General features: G+C 44.2%; 1 protein-coding gene across 2 annotated transcripts in view; it reads left to right on the top strand.

Moving 5' to 3' along the window:
* Positions 1-14,930, top strand: part of CCDC50 (coiled-coil domain containing 50) — a 42,245-nt gene that overhangs the window by 12,669 nt on the left and 14,646 nt on the right. For both annotated transcript variants that reach the window (XM_035544582.2, XM_050712506.1), the window contains exons 2-5: positions 3,217-3,279; positions 4,584-4,713; positions 8,929-9,019; positions 12,004-12,121. In XM_035544582.2, coding sequence (XP_035400475.1) covers positions 3,217-3,279; positions 4,584-4,713; positions 8,929-9,019; positions 12,004-12,121 — 402 coding nt within the window. The remainder of the gene's footprint in view (positions 1-3,216; positions 3,280-4,583; positions 4,714-8,928; positions 9,020-12,003; positions 12,122-14,930) is intronic.

Below are 14,930 nucleotides of genomic sequence, written 5' to 3'. Positions count from 1 at the left end.
ATGACCGACAAAGGCAAAGCTCTCCAATGCGATGGGGAGCAGAGCAGTGAACGGGCCTGTGCGGAAAGGAGTTGGGAAGGGCTGGAATGCGGTTTCACAATCTTTGCAGCAGTCTTTAAGTATGTGGCTCTGAAATGTTTGTCCTTGCTCCTGTGCTCCCTCCTCTTGCTCGTACAGCTGTTCGTGCAGCTGTGCGATGAACTCGCTCACAGACCTTTTGCAGTTAAAAATAGCACTTCCCTCTTTTTTTTTTTTTTTTTTGGTGGTGCTGTACGGAGATGCCTTTGCTTAGCCCTAACGTGATGGCGGGGCTGAAGCCTCTGAGTCAGAGGTGCCCTTCCAGCAGGCCGGATGATACTTGTGTAAATGGAAGATGTTCTTTTTGTGATCATTTTGTGAAGCTGCAGTGGTATTAGAGACCACAGAGATAAAGTCTCTTTGCACAAGATCTGTCTCCATGCCCCATCCCATAAAAATGAGTCCGTGAACCCTGGGTACGCTGGGTATGTTACCTGTGAATAGCTTTGCTGCCTGAAACCCAGCTGTGCTTTCTGCCAGTTCTGCGGCTAAGGAAGCCTTTCTTTATACAGAAAGGCCAATTGCAAGTGTTTCGGTGCTGCTCAGTATTTAGTATCCTCTTTCCTTTTTTAAAAGAAGTTGCAATAAAAAGAAGGCTATGACAAAACCTTAATTGCACCATCCAGAATTATACATGCTTAAATAGAGTCACTATGGGATTGTATGACCACAGTCGTCCTCATCTCCACCCTGCTGCCTGTTCTTTCCCCGAAGCACTGTTTTTGACCTGAAGCGAGGGCTGTCGGTTGCTGCCTGACGTGGGAGCCTTACCTCCCTGGGGCTGTGGCTCAGGGGCACGCAGCTCCCTGCTCGTTCCCTCGCCGTGTTTTCCACCCTTAGCAGTGGTGGAAGCGTCGTCCGCTCAGGCTCTGAATGCTTTAACGAACAGGTTCCTCAGAAATCCCCCCTGTAGCTTTGGTACGTCCTGGGGATTTTGTTTGTTTTCACTTTCTCTTTCAGGCTGTTAACTTTGCTGAAGAGAAACCTCGGTCTTCCCCGGAGGCTTTACCTTTGGAGCCAGGCGGAAGCGGTTCATGCATCTGCTTGCAGCTTCAAGAGCACGGTGCAATTCTGCCTTGTGCCGTACACCTCAAACGGGAGATATTCCTCTCCTGGGCACTGTTAAGCAGTTTAGCTTGTTGCATCCAGGAAGAACAGGTGTCAGACCTCTCTGTTCTCAGTTTTTCGGTGCCCCTGCCTTAAGCTCCCCTTGAAGCGAATGGGAGCTCTGCGTTTGCAGGTGTGCTCATCCACACAGCCTCAGCTGTGTTTCACCCCAACAGCTCCCCTAAATTTTAGGCCAAAAATAAAATGTTTTCTATGGAACTCATTTTATTTTGTCTGAAGTCTGTTAATTAACTCAGAAGCTGCTCTTGCGCTGAAAATGACTCGATAGCCCTTGGCCTAAGCGTGCCCAGCAGGCTGACGTGGCTCTGGGGTTGGGGGCTATTCAGCTGACCCTGATGTGTTGAGCTCGACCAGGCCGAGTTGTGTGTGATGGAGGGAAGGAGGAGGGTTTGCATACTACTTATCCATGTAGTCTATGGAAAAAAGAAACTTTTTCTTAGTTCTCAGAATAGGAGTGGAGATCAGACTACTCAGATTTCAGAACCTGCAGGTTGGTGAAACAGTTTTGGACTGCATCCAGCCAGTCCTGTGTTGAGGCTGGAGAGAGAACATTTTCCTTTTCCACTTCCAAGTTGGGCCTATCTACTAAAAAGTTAGGTTCCTGTCATTCTTTTGGTCTTGAAGTCTCATGGTTGCTGAGTGGGCCTTAGATTTGTGATTTGTTTTTTCTGCAGTTGCCTTACCCAAGCTCTTTTGCTGGGGGAGAGCAGTCCTGGGACCTGTGGCAAAGCGCTGGGAAAGCTGCTGGTGCTCCTTGGTACAGTCTTAGAGCATGGAGGGGTAACGATGCCAGGCGAGGTGCCTCCTTCGAACGTGGGTTGTGCCAAATGCACCCGATTTCAGGCTGCAGGATTTAGCCAGGATGAGTTCTTGCTACAGCAGTGTCTTATGTCCAAGCCACTGAAGTCTCTGTTATTTAACTTTCTATATTAGATATTTGTGTTTGTGTGCGTTACCGGTGAGTGCACGTCGGCTGAGATCAGGGGTGTTTCTAGCATGATTGCACAGCAATCAGTGCTACTTCCAGTGCCATTTGGCACTTTCATCCTCGGTCAGAGTAAATACGAGGTTGTTGTTAGGAATTTGTGACGACTCGAAAGCCGGGGAGGCGTGTACCAGAGGTGGGGTATGTTTGCGTAGCTGTCTATATTGCTACCTTGGCTCGCTTCAGGCACGCAGTGCTCTAGAAGAGGCACGTGAGGAGGACATAGCTGGGCATGAGGAATGCAGGTTCAAAGTCTGCATGATGAAGAGCAGAGGCTCTGGAAAGGCTGCAGGGGATGAGCAGCCCAGCAGCGGGTGTTTCCAGTGCTGCACAGAGCACAAAAGGGAGCTGTGGTCCCTGAGCACTGACCTGCTTCTGGTTCGAGCAGGGGAGTGTGTGCTCGCAGGAGCAACGTGGGGGCTCTTGGTACATGCCTGCCATCTGCGCTTAAAGCTGATGGAGCTTATAGGAGACGACTGTAAAGCGATTCCTGAGCCAGCCGAAATGCCTTGCAGGGAGAGCCGTGGAGCACAGTCTGCTCTGCTCCTCCGGGGTGGCAGTGTGCACGTGCCTTCAGGCAGGGAAAATCGTAGGCTCCAGCTCTAACCTGGCAAAGGAAGCCATAGGAAGCACAAATGCTGGAGCTTGGGTTTAGCTGAAAGCACTCAGTGTGGGTGTTGGTGTAAATGGAGGTGGCTGAGTGGTGTGCAGGGTTTTGTACACGTGGTCAGGTACAGTGGTGGTGGTACGGGGCACTTCTGGGCTTAAGCTAAAGCTGAGGTGGAGGGGAAAGTGGAGGCTCGTAGTGCACGTAGGGACAAAAAAGTAAGGGTGTGGAAAAATAGCTGCAAATGCAGGAGTGGGGAAAAAAATCAGGTGCAGACCTCAGCTGGTGGGCGGTAAGTGTGTCTATAGTCTGTTTATGTATGCTTTCCTGACCCTTGTGTCTGTCTTGATGGTTTTGGTGTACTTGTTTTTCCTTCACCTCCTGATCCTAATTCTTTTGGCTTTGTTTCCCTGTACAGTATGTCGAGACTTTGCTGTTCTGGAAGATCATACCTTGGCCCATAACTTGCAGGAACAAGAGAGTAAGTAACAATGCTTGGAACAAACTGAAGGAAATTTGTCCCAGCAGATAGTTGGTTTTGTTGGTTTTGCTTAGAACAATCCTCCCTGCTTTTATTTGTTATTCTTTCTAATGGAGTATGGAATATCATTATTACTGTATTTGCTGTATTATAACACCATTACGTGCTCTCCCCCAGCTTACATTGCACCCTAGAGATATTAGAAAGTTGAATACATGAAATGCAACTCTCCTTTAAAGTTGAGTTTGTTTATGCTGTTTATAATAAGATTGTATGTGGGAGTGCGCTTGAAGTTTCGCTGCTGTGCAAGGTTTATAGAAATGACTAGCAATTTTGGAAACTTCAGATTTTATAGGCTGACGTGAGGTGCAGCCAAAAGAAACCCGTTCATTTACTTCTTTCAGAATTGCTAGTGCCTGCCTTCAGAAAGGAGGCTTCCTTTAAGGTCTTTTTGAGGTAGGGTAGCTGAATGCTACGAGGGTTTAAAAAAAAAAAAAAAAAAAAGGGTGGTGGGGTGGGGAGGAGAGTACAGCCAGGGACTTCAGAGTGCCTGGTGATTTTTACATGGGGTATGTTTGCATTACAGTTTGAGGTGTGGTGGCCTCTCTAATCTGTTTTGCAGTGTGCCAGCCCCATTGGTGTGTATGGTACGAGGTGCTAATGTTGCTCCAGCTGCTTCTGGAGCGTGCAGGTTGCACTAAAGTGCCCTCGCTGCTGGAACCTGAGAGCACTGAGCTAAAGCTGGCTCTCAGCTGCAGCTCTTGTAGCCATCTTTTCTTGCAGGCAGTATCCATGTATGGTAAAGGACTCGCTGTAGTATTCAGTTGCTCTGTTGCTAAATATAAAGGTAGTGAGGTTCTGGAACCTATTATATAAAGAGGGAGAGGAGTTCCTGTCTCTGGAGGTTCTTGAGAAGAAGTTAGGGAAGCATCCATCAGAAGTGGTTTAGGTTCAGCTCATCCTCACTGTGTTCTAGTGCTCTCTTCCAGACCGCTTTATTAATCAAGGATAATTTCCTGTGACCAGAAAATGAAGTTCAAAGCCTAAAGAGAATTCCCTCTAAATCTGTATGCAATTAATATATGTAGATCTTGTTTTGGTAACAGGCACATATATGCAGCCCCCTCAGTGTTGAAATGAGGCAGTCTCAAGTACCTACCCCAGCTGTAGAGATATTACATGATGTTAACCTATGGAAAACTCCTCCTTTCTAGCCTGGAATATCCCTCTCACTTGTTTCATCTTGTTAACACCATGAAGTTCTTCAGGCTGATTTTGGGGTTCTTGTCTATGTTTATTTCTAGTTGAGCATCACTTGGCGACAAACATTCAACGTAATCGTCTGGTGCAGCATGACTTGCAGGTGGCCAAGCAACTGCAAGAGGAGGAGGATCTGAAAGCACGTGCTCAAATCCAGAAGCGCCAAAAAGACCTGTGAGTTGGGGATGGAGCTGTTTAAGCATTCATCCCATTTGATCAGAGAACTGAAAGTAGTCGCTTAGTTTCAAGCTGATTGATGGTATGCGGGGTCCAGGTTGATGAGTCTTTTGCCTTTGAATTATCTATTGCTGTGAAAGCATTGATACTGGGCTCCGGCACAGAGTAGCGAGGACAGGAGTTGACACTAGTGCTTTTCTTTTCTTTTTTCTCTCACTTGAGCTCTTGCAATGTGTGAGAAGTTATAAAGTGGCTGTGTGACAGGGCTTTGTCAGATCACAATGACGAGAGACAGCAGCTTGCTTTCTGATGGGCCTCCCTGCAAAAGCAGGGTCTGCAAGGCAGGATACATTTCCCAGCTGCTGCACCACATCCCGGCTTGTGCCTTGCTCTGTGATGCCACCCATCAGATGCAGTTGGTGGTAGATCACAAGGCCTGGGTGGTTCATCTGGCAGAGATGGTGATGGAGTAGAAGAGCTCTGCATTGCAGATGTGTGTGATGCAGGGCTGGCTTCAAAGGAGCTGCTCATAAAAGATTTGAAAGGCTGGGACGTGACAAATCAGCCTGTTTTCAATGTTACAAGCACACGCAGAAGGTATGTGTGCATCTCTGAAGTTTGTGCTTTATTTCAGTAGCTTTATCTTCATTAGTGATTAGAGATGTGAGTTTGTAAGTGACAACGTAAAAATTAGCTTTGTGTGACCAAGATGATTCCGTTTTGATACTTGCTGGGAACTGCAAACCATTTTATTGTTGGAGGACTTTGCAAAATGAGATTCGCTAACTTTGTGAGCAAAGTTACAGGCAGAACTGCTGATGCAAAATGTTATGTCAGCAGAAGTCCCGCTCCTGAAAGCATGAGCTTTTCTGCAAGAACAGTGCTTTAAAAAAATAAATAAAGGGGAGAGGGGGGCAGAGGCAGGTTGGAAGCATCCTTTTGTAACTGGATCTGTTGCTTCCTCAATTCTCTGTACGTTCCCACTGTCTTTTCCTTGTGTAAGATCAGTGTGTTCTGACACCAAAATGATTCTCACTGTTCTTGTGTTCTGTAGGACAATCTGACGCTGCAAGGTGATTGAGGAATGATGAGGCAGAACTCAGTGGTCCCTTTAGAAACAGGGAGCGTAAAAAAGCTCTTTAAACTTAAGAGCTTTTTTCTTTGTCTTTCAAATCCTAGATTCTCTTAGGAAAAAATGTGAAGATAAACAAGAATAGAAATAACTTTTTTCTCTTTAAGAATTCAGGGAAGCATCAAACCTTTTTTTCATGCTTCTTTAAAAGCATCTCTCACATTTAGCTGAGCAGCCTGCATGCTGCCAAGTGTAGTAGCAAGGTTGCTAAAATAACTGTCTGAAACGCCGTGAAAATACGCTTTCCTTGTTTTGTTCCCGGTGCCATAATGATTCCGTTACACTAATGTGAACGGTTCCTTTGAACAGTTCCCTTAAACCCTTTTATTTTGTCCCATCTGGCAACAATTACTTGCTACAGCCAGTGTGAATGGGAGCTTTCTAATCAGTGACATTTTAAATTTTTTTTCTAAGCTGATGTAGGGTTTCCTTGACACTAACATCCCTGGCTGCCCAGGAATGAAGGACACATTGGTGCGATGTTCAGAGCTGGTGATGTTTATACTTCTCTGGCTGATTCCTGGGGACTGATGGGCGCTTGAATACACACCAAAGAAACTAGAGGACAAGAAGAGCTGCCAAAGCTCTTTAACCTTGTGCTTATGTTCAAGTCAAGTTGAAAGACTTGCCTATGTTCAATAACTAATCAAGTCTTTAGTATTTAATTACCACTGAGCAACAAAAAACAAAATGCAGTCCTCTGTTCAGTGTTTCGAAAAGAACTTGATATGGAGTATTCCAAGATGCATGTCATCAGAAACAGAAAACATTTCTGCTTGTGCATTACTCCTGGTGTTCTTTGCTGTGAATGGAGAGGCGGTGACCTTCCTGCCTTGCCTCTGGAAGACAGATAGCCATTTGTCTCCTGTTTGTCTGCAGCAAGATGGATTTTTAAGAATGTAGCCAGTCAGTCGGTGCTGGTGAACTAAGCACCTTAGCTCTGTTCACAGCTTCCCTGGGGAATTAGAGACTTGCATCATGTTGTTGTCTGACCTTTCTGTTTTCGACTTGGATTCACGTCCTCTGAGACTGGAGTCATAATGGATCTAATGTTTTAGGCACATTGTGAATCCTGGGGATCGTATTGTCGTGTTCAGCTGTTTGTTTTGCTTGGGACTGGTTCCCTGCTGGTACCAGGTTCGACAAGGTTCCACTTTTATAAGGGAGGTTCCAGAACTAGATTTGCAGACGTGTGAGCTTGTGTGCTTCTGAAAAGGTCTCAGCCTGGAGTCAAGTAAAACGCACAAACATACACACTCACAAAATAACAGTTTTTCTAATGAAATTGAAAGAAACTGTCTGAAATTGCTTGCCTATAACTGATAACTACAGCCCTACAAACGCTGAAATTCATGAGTTTCTTCCAGGATGTCTCTAAGCTGGGTCAACTTACAGATATTCATAAATGTTCACAAGTGTGGTCTGGGAAAGGGAAGGAATTGTCCTATTGTGACACAGATTTGGGGCTCTCGTGTGTTTGAGGAAGGGGGTATAAATAACATGCAGTGCTCAATTGCAGGTCTGCTTGTAAAGAGCAGCTGACAGAAATAAAGAAACTTCTTTTTCCCTCCTCCTGCTTCATGTTCCTTTTCTTTCTGTAGGACAAATTTAGATGTTTCTTGGTGGCATTTCTTTTCTAACCATTCTTCTTGCAGTATCCTTCCCCACCCTGAGCCACCTACCCACTCCTTCCACTTGGGTTGTTCTTCATCTCCCATAAAAGAAGCCTGTGTCGTGCCACTAATTGCTCCAGCAATGCCGCTTCTCTGTTCTGCTGCTGAAAGTGCTTGTCTAAGCTCGCTTTTTTAATTTCATCAGCTCTTGTCCTAGACTTCTTTCCAGTCCTTTGCCTCCAAGTTTGCCAGGTCATTTATGCCCTGATCCTTGCTCAAGGCCAGAACAAGTGCTTCAGCCCATAGCTCTCCCATGTAACTTCGATGTAGTTGAACGTGCTTCTCTTGAAATATTTGCTTGACTTCCATAAAGTGCTCGCAGTAGTCCTCCCATCACCCATCTGATCACTGCCAGCATGTTCTTCAAGATTTTGTCTTCTAATAAAGCAATCTCTGCCTGTTGTTATTCCCATTTTCATCTCCTTCTATGTCTTACCTTTCAGCTGTCTTGATTGCAGAGATATCTGAGATCGATATGACCTGTTCAGAGCAAATCTTTGGCTTAATTTCAACAGTGCTGAAGAAGAAGGATCTTAATCTTTCTTCTCAAATCCCCCAGCACTTTTCTGGAGTAGCTTTAAGAACACCCTGGCCATCATTCCAGCCTGTTTGCTGGGCATCAGAGCATGCAGCTGAATATTGAACAATTCTTGCAGATGCTTTCTGTATGACGCTCCAGAAATATGTTCTTCCTGGTCTTACTACACAGATGAAACTCTGATTTCATGTCTCAATTACTCTGTTACGTTTCTCTGTCCCTGGTTAATGCAATCTTGTGCTACACCTGCATCCGCAGTGGTGCTGTGATGATTGCCTCCCACCCCTCGTTTTGATGCATATTGCTCTTTTGCCTTTTGACACTGCCTCTGCTCTTGTATCTCATCCCACCTCGGTGGCATTTCTCATTCATTACTGAACTGCCACCTCCAGCCTCCGCTTGGCCTACATACTGCATTTGGTATAAGCATTTCTGCACTTTCTCTTTCTTGGCTTTCACATCAAAAACACTTCCTAGAAATATCTGTGTTAACCTTACCCCTAAACCCCTCCTTATGCACCACAAATACTCCGCAGCAGTATTAGACTACTGTTTGCAAAGATGAGTGTGCACTGCCTTGGCCTGCTTTGTCTTACTGTTCCTATCTCCTTTCTTAGCATCTTGCCTATAAATCTGTTTTCTCTTGCTTTTTACTTTGATTGTGAGTGTCTTGGGACCTATTTTCTAAATTTGTCCAGCATAAGTAGAGGGAGACTTTGTTCTTGGCGAGGATTCATTTACTCTGCACTACTGCTAAGTAATAACTCTTCTGTGTAAATCGGGTGGCTTCTTTCAGCTTTTATCTCTCTTTCCAGGCTGACTGATGTCTGACTTTAGCTACTTATAATCCTTGTTTCCTTCTCTTTTAGAGAACGACAGGACTCTGAGATCGCTCAGGAAATCCAAGTGAAGCTGGTATTTGAAGCCGAGCAGCGACGCAGGCAGGAGGAAAAAGATGAGGTAACCTTTAAAGCTGCAAAGGTGGCAGGGCTATTTGTGGCAGTTATTTTGGGACTGGCATTTCTCAGTCAGTAGCCACAGGAGCTGGCTTGCATGGTGTTAGTCCTGGTCCTCACAGATCTAGACTTGCACAGAGCTTTCAGGCAGCCCTGTTATGGGGATAAGATACAGTCATGGTTTTCATGATCAAGGGTTGTTGATGGCAGTTGCCTTGCTAACAAAGAAGGCGAGTAGTAGTAGGTATTGTTGAAGCGTTCATTGCTGTGGTGTTGGGAAGTAATTGTTTATACAGTCTGAGATATTCCTTCTCAAATGCAAGAAGACAGGTACTACTTCTGTAAGAATCCTGGGTCAGAATTGCTTTGGTGTTTGGTGAAAAGACTTGAGTAGGATCTTTAGCCCAGCTGTCTATTTCTGGCTTCTCCCTTACCTTTCTTCATCTTCAGATTAATTTTTACAGCCTGAACACCCTGTTGCAGTTAATTGCTAGCAGATTCTTTTTGTAATCGCAGAATATTGCCCTGCTGCTCTTGACTGAGTGTGGTCAGTGTGGTCTGTCCATGGCCTTCAAAGGATTTTGCTTGTTGATCACTTCATTGTGTACCAGATTGGGGTTTTGGGAGACACATTCTAGTCCTATCTGTGACTGTTTGAGCCTGGAGTGTGGCCCTGTATTTGATTACAGATAGGTCCCCAAGAAGTCTAGGTAGTCTCATGATGCTGAAGAGGCATCTAGTGGCATTTTCTCTATAGGAAGAACTTGAACACAAGGCTGTTTCTTGGAAGAACCTGAAATAAGAATTAGTCTGTAAGTGACAGATGCATCAGTTTGCTTGTTCAAGACCTCATTTTCTTCTTGTACCATTATGTCCAAACAAGTACTGAAAGGCTGGCCAGGAGGTCTTCAGAGGTTCTTGTGGTAATGCTAGTAGGAAGAACACTAGCTAAAGGATTTGTGCTGTAAATGTAACCATCTACGTTATTTTTCTGGGGAAAGCAAAGGGAATGCAATACTGCTCGTGCTGGCTCTGGTATTGCAATCATACAGCTTTAAGCAGAGAGCTGTTGGGATGTCAGCAGTCTGACAGCAGGTCCCTGCAACCTGTCAAACCAGCATCGTGATCCTCTTTCAATGTCAGGAGCAATCTTCAAATGAATATGTCTCGGTGATGAGGAGAAGCCATAAATATTCTTTCTCTTCCCGCTGGTACATGGGAAGTTCTGAAGTGTGGCTGAAACACACGTGTGCTGGGTTAGGCTGCAGCTGAGTACCAAGGTGCAGCAGTGCTGCCTGTCACCGCCTTTACAGCGGGACTTCGGGAGAGCTGGAGTTGATCCTGCTGTCCTTCCAGGACCCTCACCAGTGTTATTTCTTCTGAAGGGGCTCCTGTACTGATGCAGGGCCTGAGCAATGTGAGTGGGGCTGTGCAGTGCCCAAGGGTTTGTCAGGTAGCAGAGCAGGGACCCCATCAGAGCAGCTCCTGTGACCCTCAACATGGCATCAGTACACATACCCTGCAGGACGTGCTGAATTGTACTGATGCTGGATGTGTGCCGAATTCATTGTGTATTTGTCGCACGCGAGGGTGTGGTATTTGCCCAGTGTATGTGGTAACTGATATCAGGAGTGGCCAGCAGTGCTATGCCACCACTGGGCAGCGTTCGGGCAGATCCAGCCAGATGTGCAGGGCTTTTAAATAAAGTGCTCAGTCTACCTGCTTGCAGGTTCAGTTTGTCAGAAATAGCTTATGCAGATTTGCAAGTCCTGAACTGTCTCAATCCTGGAGATAATGTGCTTAAGCCCATGTATTTATAGACTTGCTCTACTTGGTAGAGTTTAACCGTGCCGAGGGAAGGAAATTTCTTGGTAAAGAGCCTGTGGTGTCCCAAGGTCCTTGACAAAGCTGTTTACTGTACAAATCTGATCTGAATCCTGAAATAATAGCTTGTATTTGAACACCCATCTACTGTCCTCCAGTGCTGGCTTTGTTTTTGGAAGTTTTTTCTGACTTTGTATTTCACTGATGCCTCTTCTGCCTGCAGCGTATGTTCTCCATGAACAGCTCTGTAAAGGCCCTGAGGCCTAGGGAGGCTTAAATGAATACTGTCCTAGGGTGAGCTTGACCTGCTAGTAGAATCTTCCAGCTTCTCTTCTTAGCTTCAGATTGGCTCCTCTGACTCTCAAGCTTCTGGGCCCCAGGCAAGCAAGCCCCCAAAGAGCTGTTCGCTGTTGCTAGGCTTTGTTGAACTATTAGTCATCTTGAAAGAAAATCAATTAAGAAAACGGAGTGCTGTTCTCTTTGATGGCGTGTCTACCAAAACCGTGACAGAAGATAAACGGCCTACAGTTCCCACAGCACTCCTGTGGTGTCTGTAGCTCCTCTCTTCCTAACGTCCCATTCGATTTTTCTTTTCCTTCAGCCTCTGTCAAAGTGATGCATCTCCCTACTTGGCATCCAACAGTCCCTGTAAATTACACCCGGTTTGAAGTGAGTTCACAGGCTGGTTTAGGAAGTCCTTTCAGTCAGAAGTGCCTTCAGCTAGAGAGAGTCTTTGCCTGGGTATTTTTCCCTGGCTGGTGGAGTTGAGGAGGGAGGTCCAGCACACCACTTGTGTGAGCATGTTGTGCTCTTATCTAACAACCAAAATGCTGCTGGAAGCCTGAGTTTGCCCAAGAAATTCCTCCTGTCCCTCTTCGGTCATTAGGGCTTTGCAGGCTTGCATGCAGATAGATGAGGAACCTGCAAGTTGTTTGTAAGTTCAGTGGTGGGCCTGGAGGAGGTCATGTGCTGATTGCTGAGATAGCCTTTTATGTCAGCCATGAAGGTGGAAGCCCTTCTAGCACATGGTTTGAATTCAAGAGTAATCCTGTCACTTATGTGTTTGAAAAACAAAACTGAGGATTTTTATAGTTGTATTTTAATAAAAGCATCTGGAGGTGTTTTTTAGGGGAAGGTAATGGCTATTTTCTTCAATCTCTGTAGGACATTGCCCGTCTCCTACAACAGAAAGAACTGCAGGAAGAAAAAAAGCGCAAGAAGCACTACCCAGAATCCCAGGGACACAAAGTGTATGAAGATAGCTATTATTCAGAAAATGGAGGTAAGTTCTTCCTTCATAAAGTGTCAAGATCGTGGTATTATAGGTGAACCTGGTGATCTAGCAACTTAGTTAGGGAGATTTCCATTACTTGCATTCAGTACTGTAGCATTGCATAAATTTCCAAGGCCAGGATCTAACTTCATTCTAGAGTCAGGAACTACTTGTGGAAAAATACAGTAGCTGAGGGTACTGATAAGTCATAGTTATTTCTACGTAATGCTGCAAATGCTTAGAGGAGAAATGCAGACACAACTCCACACTTGGAACTGTTTCTCTTTGACTGTGTGCGCTCATCTGTGATGCTGACACTGGTACGTGCGTAAAGGAATAAATGCTGGTTCGTGGAACAGCCTTTCAAAAATAACTTCTTGCAGGTATGTATCCAAGCCCTAAAATTAGCGCAACTTCTTTGAATGACTTACTGAATAACAAGGTCATATCCACAGAATGTCTTTGCTGCAGTTATCCTCTCGGACTGTATTTCGTGAAGAAGATATGACCCACAGCACTGCATTGCTTTCTTTTTGGCATCTTTTACGATCAGATACAGACTTTCTTTAAATTGGGAGCAGAGAATCGGGGTGTGTTTAATTATGGAGTAATGTGGGGATTGCTTTGCTGTGCACTGGTGGTGGTTCTTGTGTTCTTGCTTCAAAATGTATGTGGTGGGTCGGAGACAGGCTGATTTTGATTAACAGATTGTGAAGATGAAGATCAAACCTCTTATTTCTCACTTTAACAGCCATACTACTGGCAATTTTAAATGTCTTTATTTGAACTCAGACATCAAGTATTTTAGTTCCAACTGGGAACAAGTTCAAGGAAGGCCAAGAAAATGCACAGCACAGAGTACAAAACCGTAACTAGGTGGAAACTTCATGGCCCCAAGTTCTGGTATGTGTGCAGAGCTGGAAAAGACTTTGATCTGAGAGTTCTATGGCCAACACATGCTTTAATTTTTCAGAATTAAATGGGTTATGTCTCTGAAAAAATACAGTATAGGTAAAAGTGTTGCCAGGCAGAGATGGTATGACAGGATGGATTTTTTTTTTTTAATAACAGAAAGCAGTTGACAGAAGTCTATGATTCTCTGAACTTTTTCTGTTATGGATTTGAAAAGCAGGATATCTTGTGGGTCTAACTTTTCTTCGTGCTGTAATCTGTAGTTTTGGAGGTGAGGTGGAAGGCACTTTTTGCATGACCATTTATAGTAGTGCTGTTCTTGATCCTTGTTCCTAAAAAAAAAAATAAAAAAATAAAAAAAAATAGAACGGAAGAACTGAAGTGGATTTTGATGTCTGGACCATCTAGTACATTGATCTGAAACCTCATAAATACTGGGGCACCATTTGATTAGACTTCAGCATTCTTTTATATTGTCCTTGTTACTTGTGATCTTATACTCAAAAGAAAAGCTCTTGCTTTGTTTGGGTTTTAGTCTGTCTTGACTGAATAAAAATTTATCCACATCCAGGAGGAGTGTGGATTAGAGTTATTACTTGAGAGCAAACTGAGCTTTTTAAAGAGTGGAAAAATAAACGTGAAAGAAAGCTGAGTTCCTCCCAGACGTGTCTGTGCCATGAAAAACATTTCTGTATTCGCTTAGTCACTTGCTGCTTGAGAGAGTAACACCAGGACCTAAGGAGTGTTTACTTGTGCTCTGCGAAAGGTGCTGCAGGAACCAGTGCCTGCTGAGGAGTTAATTGTCCTGAGATACCCCAAAAACAGATGTCCTGCTTGGGCTGTCTAGCATGATTGTGTTTCCTGCATCTGTCCTTTCCCAATGCAGCCATGCTTTGCTCTTTCGTGATCTCTTCTCCACGCTGATGTGTATATTGAGCTTTTTGTAAATGACAAAATTGAGCTAATTTTTAGACCCTTGCTAATATTATTTAAAAAAATAAATAAATAATCCTGACTCTTGCTTTTGGGTTCTGGTGTCTGTTGTTCAGTAAGTCTCTTAAATTGTTTTATTGGATATAACTATTCTGTAAATCATGCTCACAATCTAAAACTGAACAGAAAAACCTGCCAGTTAACAGGAACTGCTGTGGTTACTCTTACAGTTCTTGGATTCTTAAAAATATATCTATTACGTATAAGTCACGCAAACAAAACCCATTTGTTTTCAAGATAGGTTTTCAGTAGGCTCTATTTTTGCTGGCTTAGAAAAGCTTTTTTTTTTTTTTTTTTGAACAGTATGACTTGAAGGGAGCATTCAGTTTTTGGGTGGCATTTTTGTTTTGTTTTCTTACTTCTGAAACTTGGATGATTGTAGGGAAGGCAGAGCTATTTATGAAAACAGAATGCAGCTCAGGTGCAGTGAAATATAGTAAATATTTTAAGATGCTATAAAAACTCTTAGCAATGGAGAAGGGAAGTCTTATCCTGCTTTTTGTATGATTCTGTTTGTAATCAGCCTCTGCTTCAAGGAAATTTCTTCTTCAATTTGAAAAGCTGCTGTAGAGATAACAGTTCACTCAGTGCAATGATTTTTCTTATCAAATAAGTTGATTGAGATTAAATTAATTAGCAGGTTGTATACAGGAAGCCTTCTGTATCCTCATAGTTGTGGAGGTTTTGTTACTGAAACTAAAGCAAAGAAAATTTCCACGTGTTTTCTGAAAAGTACAGAGGAAACAACCCCACTAAGCCGCTGAGTAAGCGGCTTTTCCAGCAACACTGCTGAGGTCAGGAGCTTGACTTTTGTGAAATCTTATCCTGCCCTTAAGTTTCTGTAGCCCTTTCTGAAGGCAGTCTAAACTTCTGTTGAAGCAGTAAGTGCAGGCCCCGAAACTCCTGAGTCTTC

Source organism: Cygnus atratus, chromosome 9 (assembly GCF_013377495.2).
Source record: "Cygnus atratus isolate AKBS03 ecotype Queensland, Australia chromosome 9, CAtr_DNAZoo_HiC_assembly, whole genome shotgun sequence".
NCBI classification, from domain to species: Eukaryota; Metazoa; Chordata; class Aves; order Anseriformes; family Anatidae; genus Cygnus; species Cygnus atratus.
This window is presented reverse-complemented; position numbering and strand designations above follow the sequence as displayed.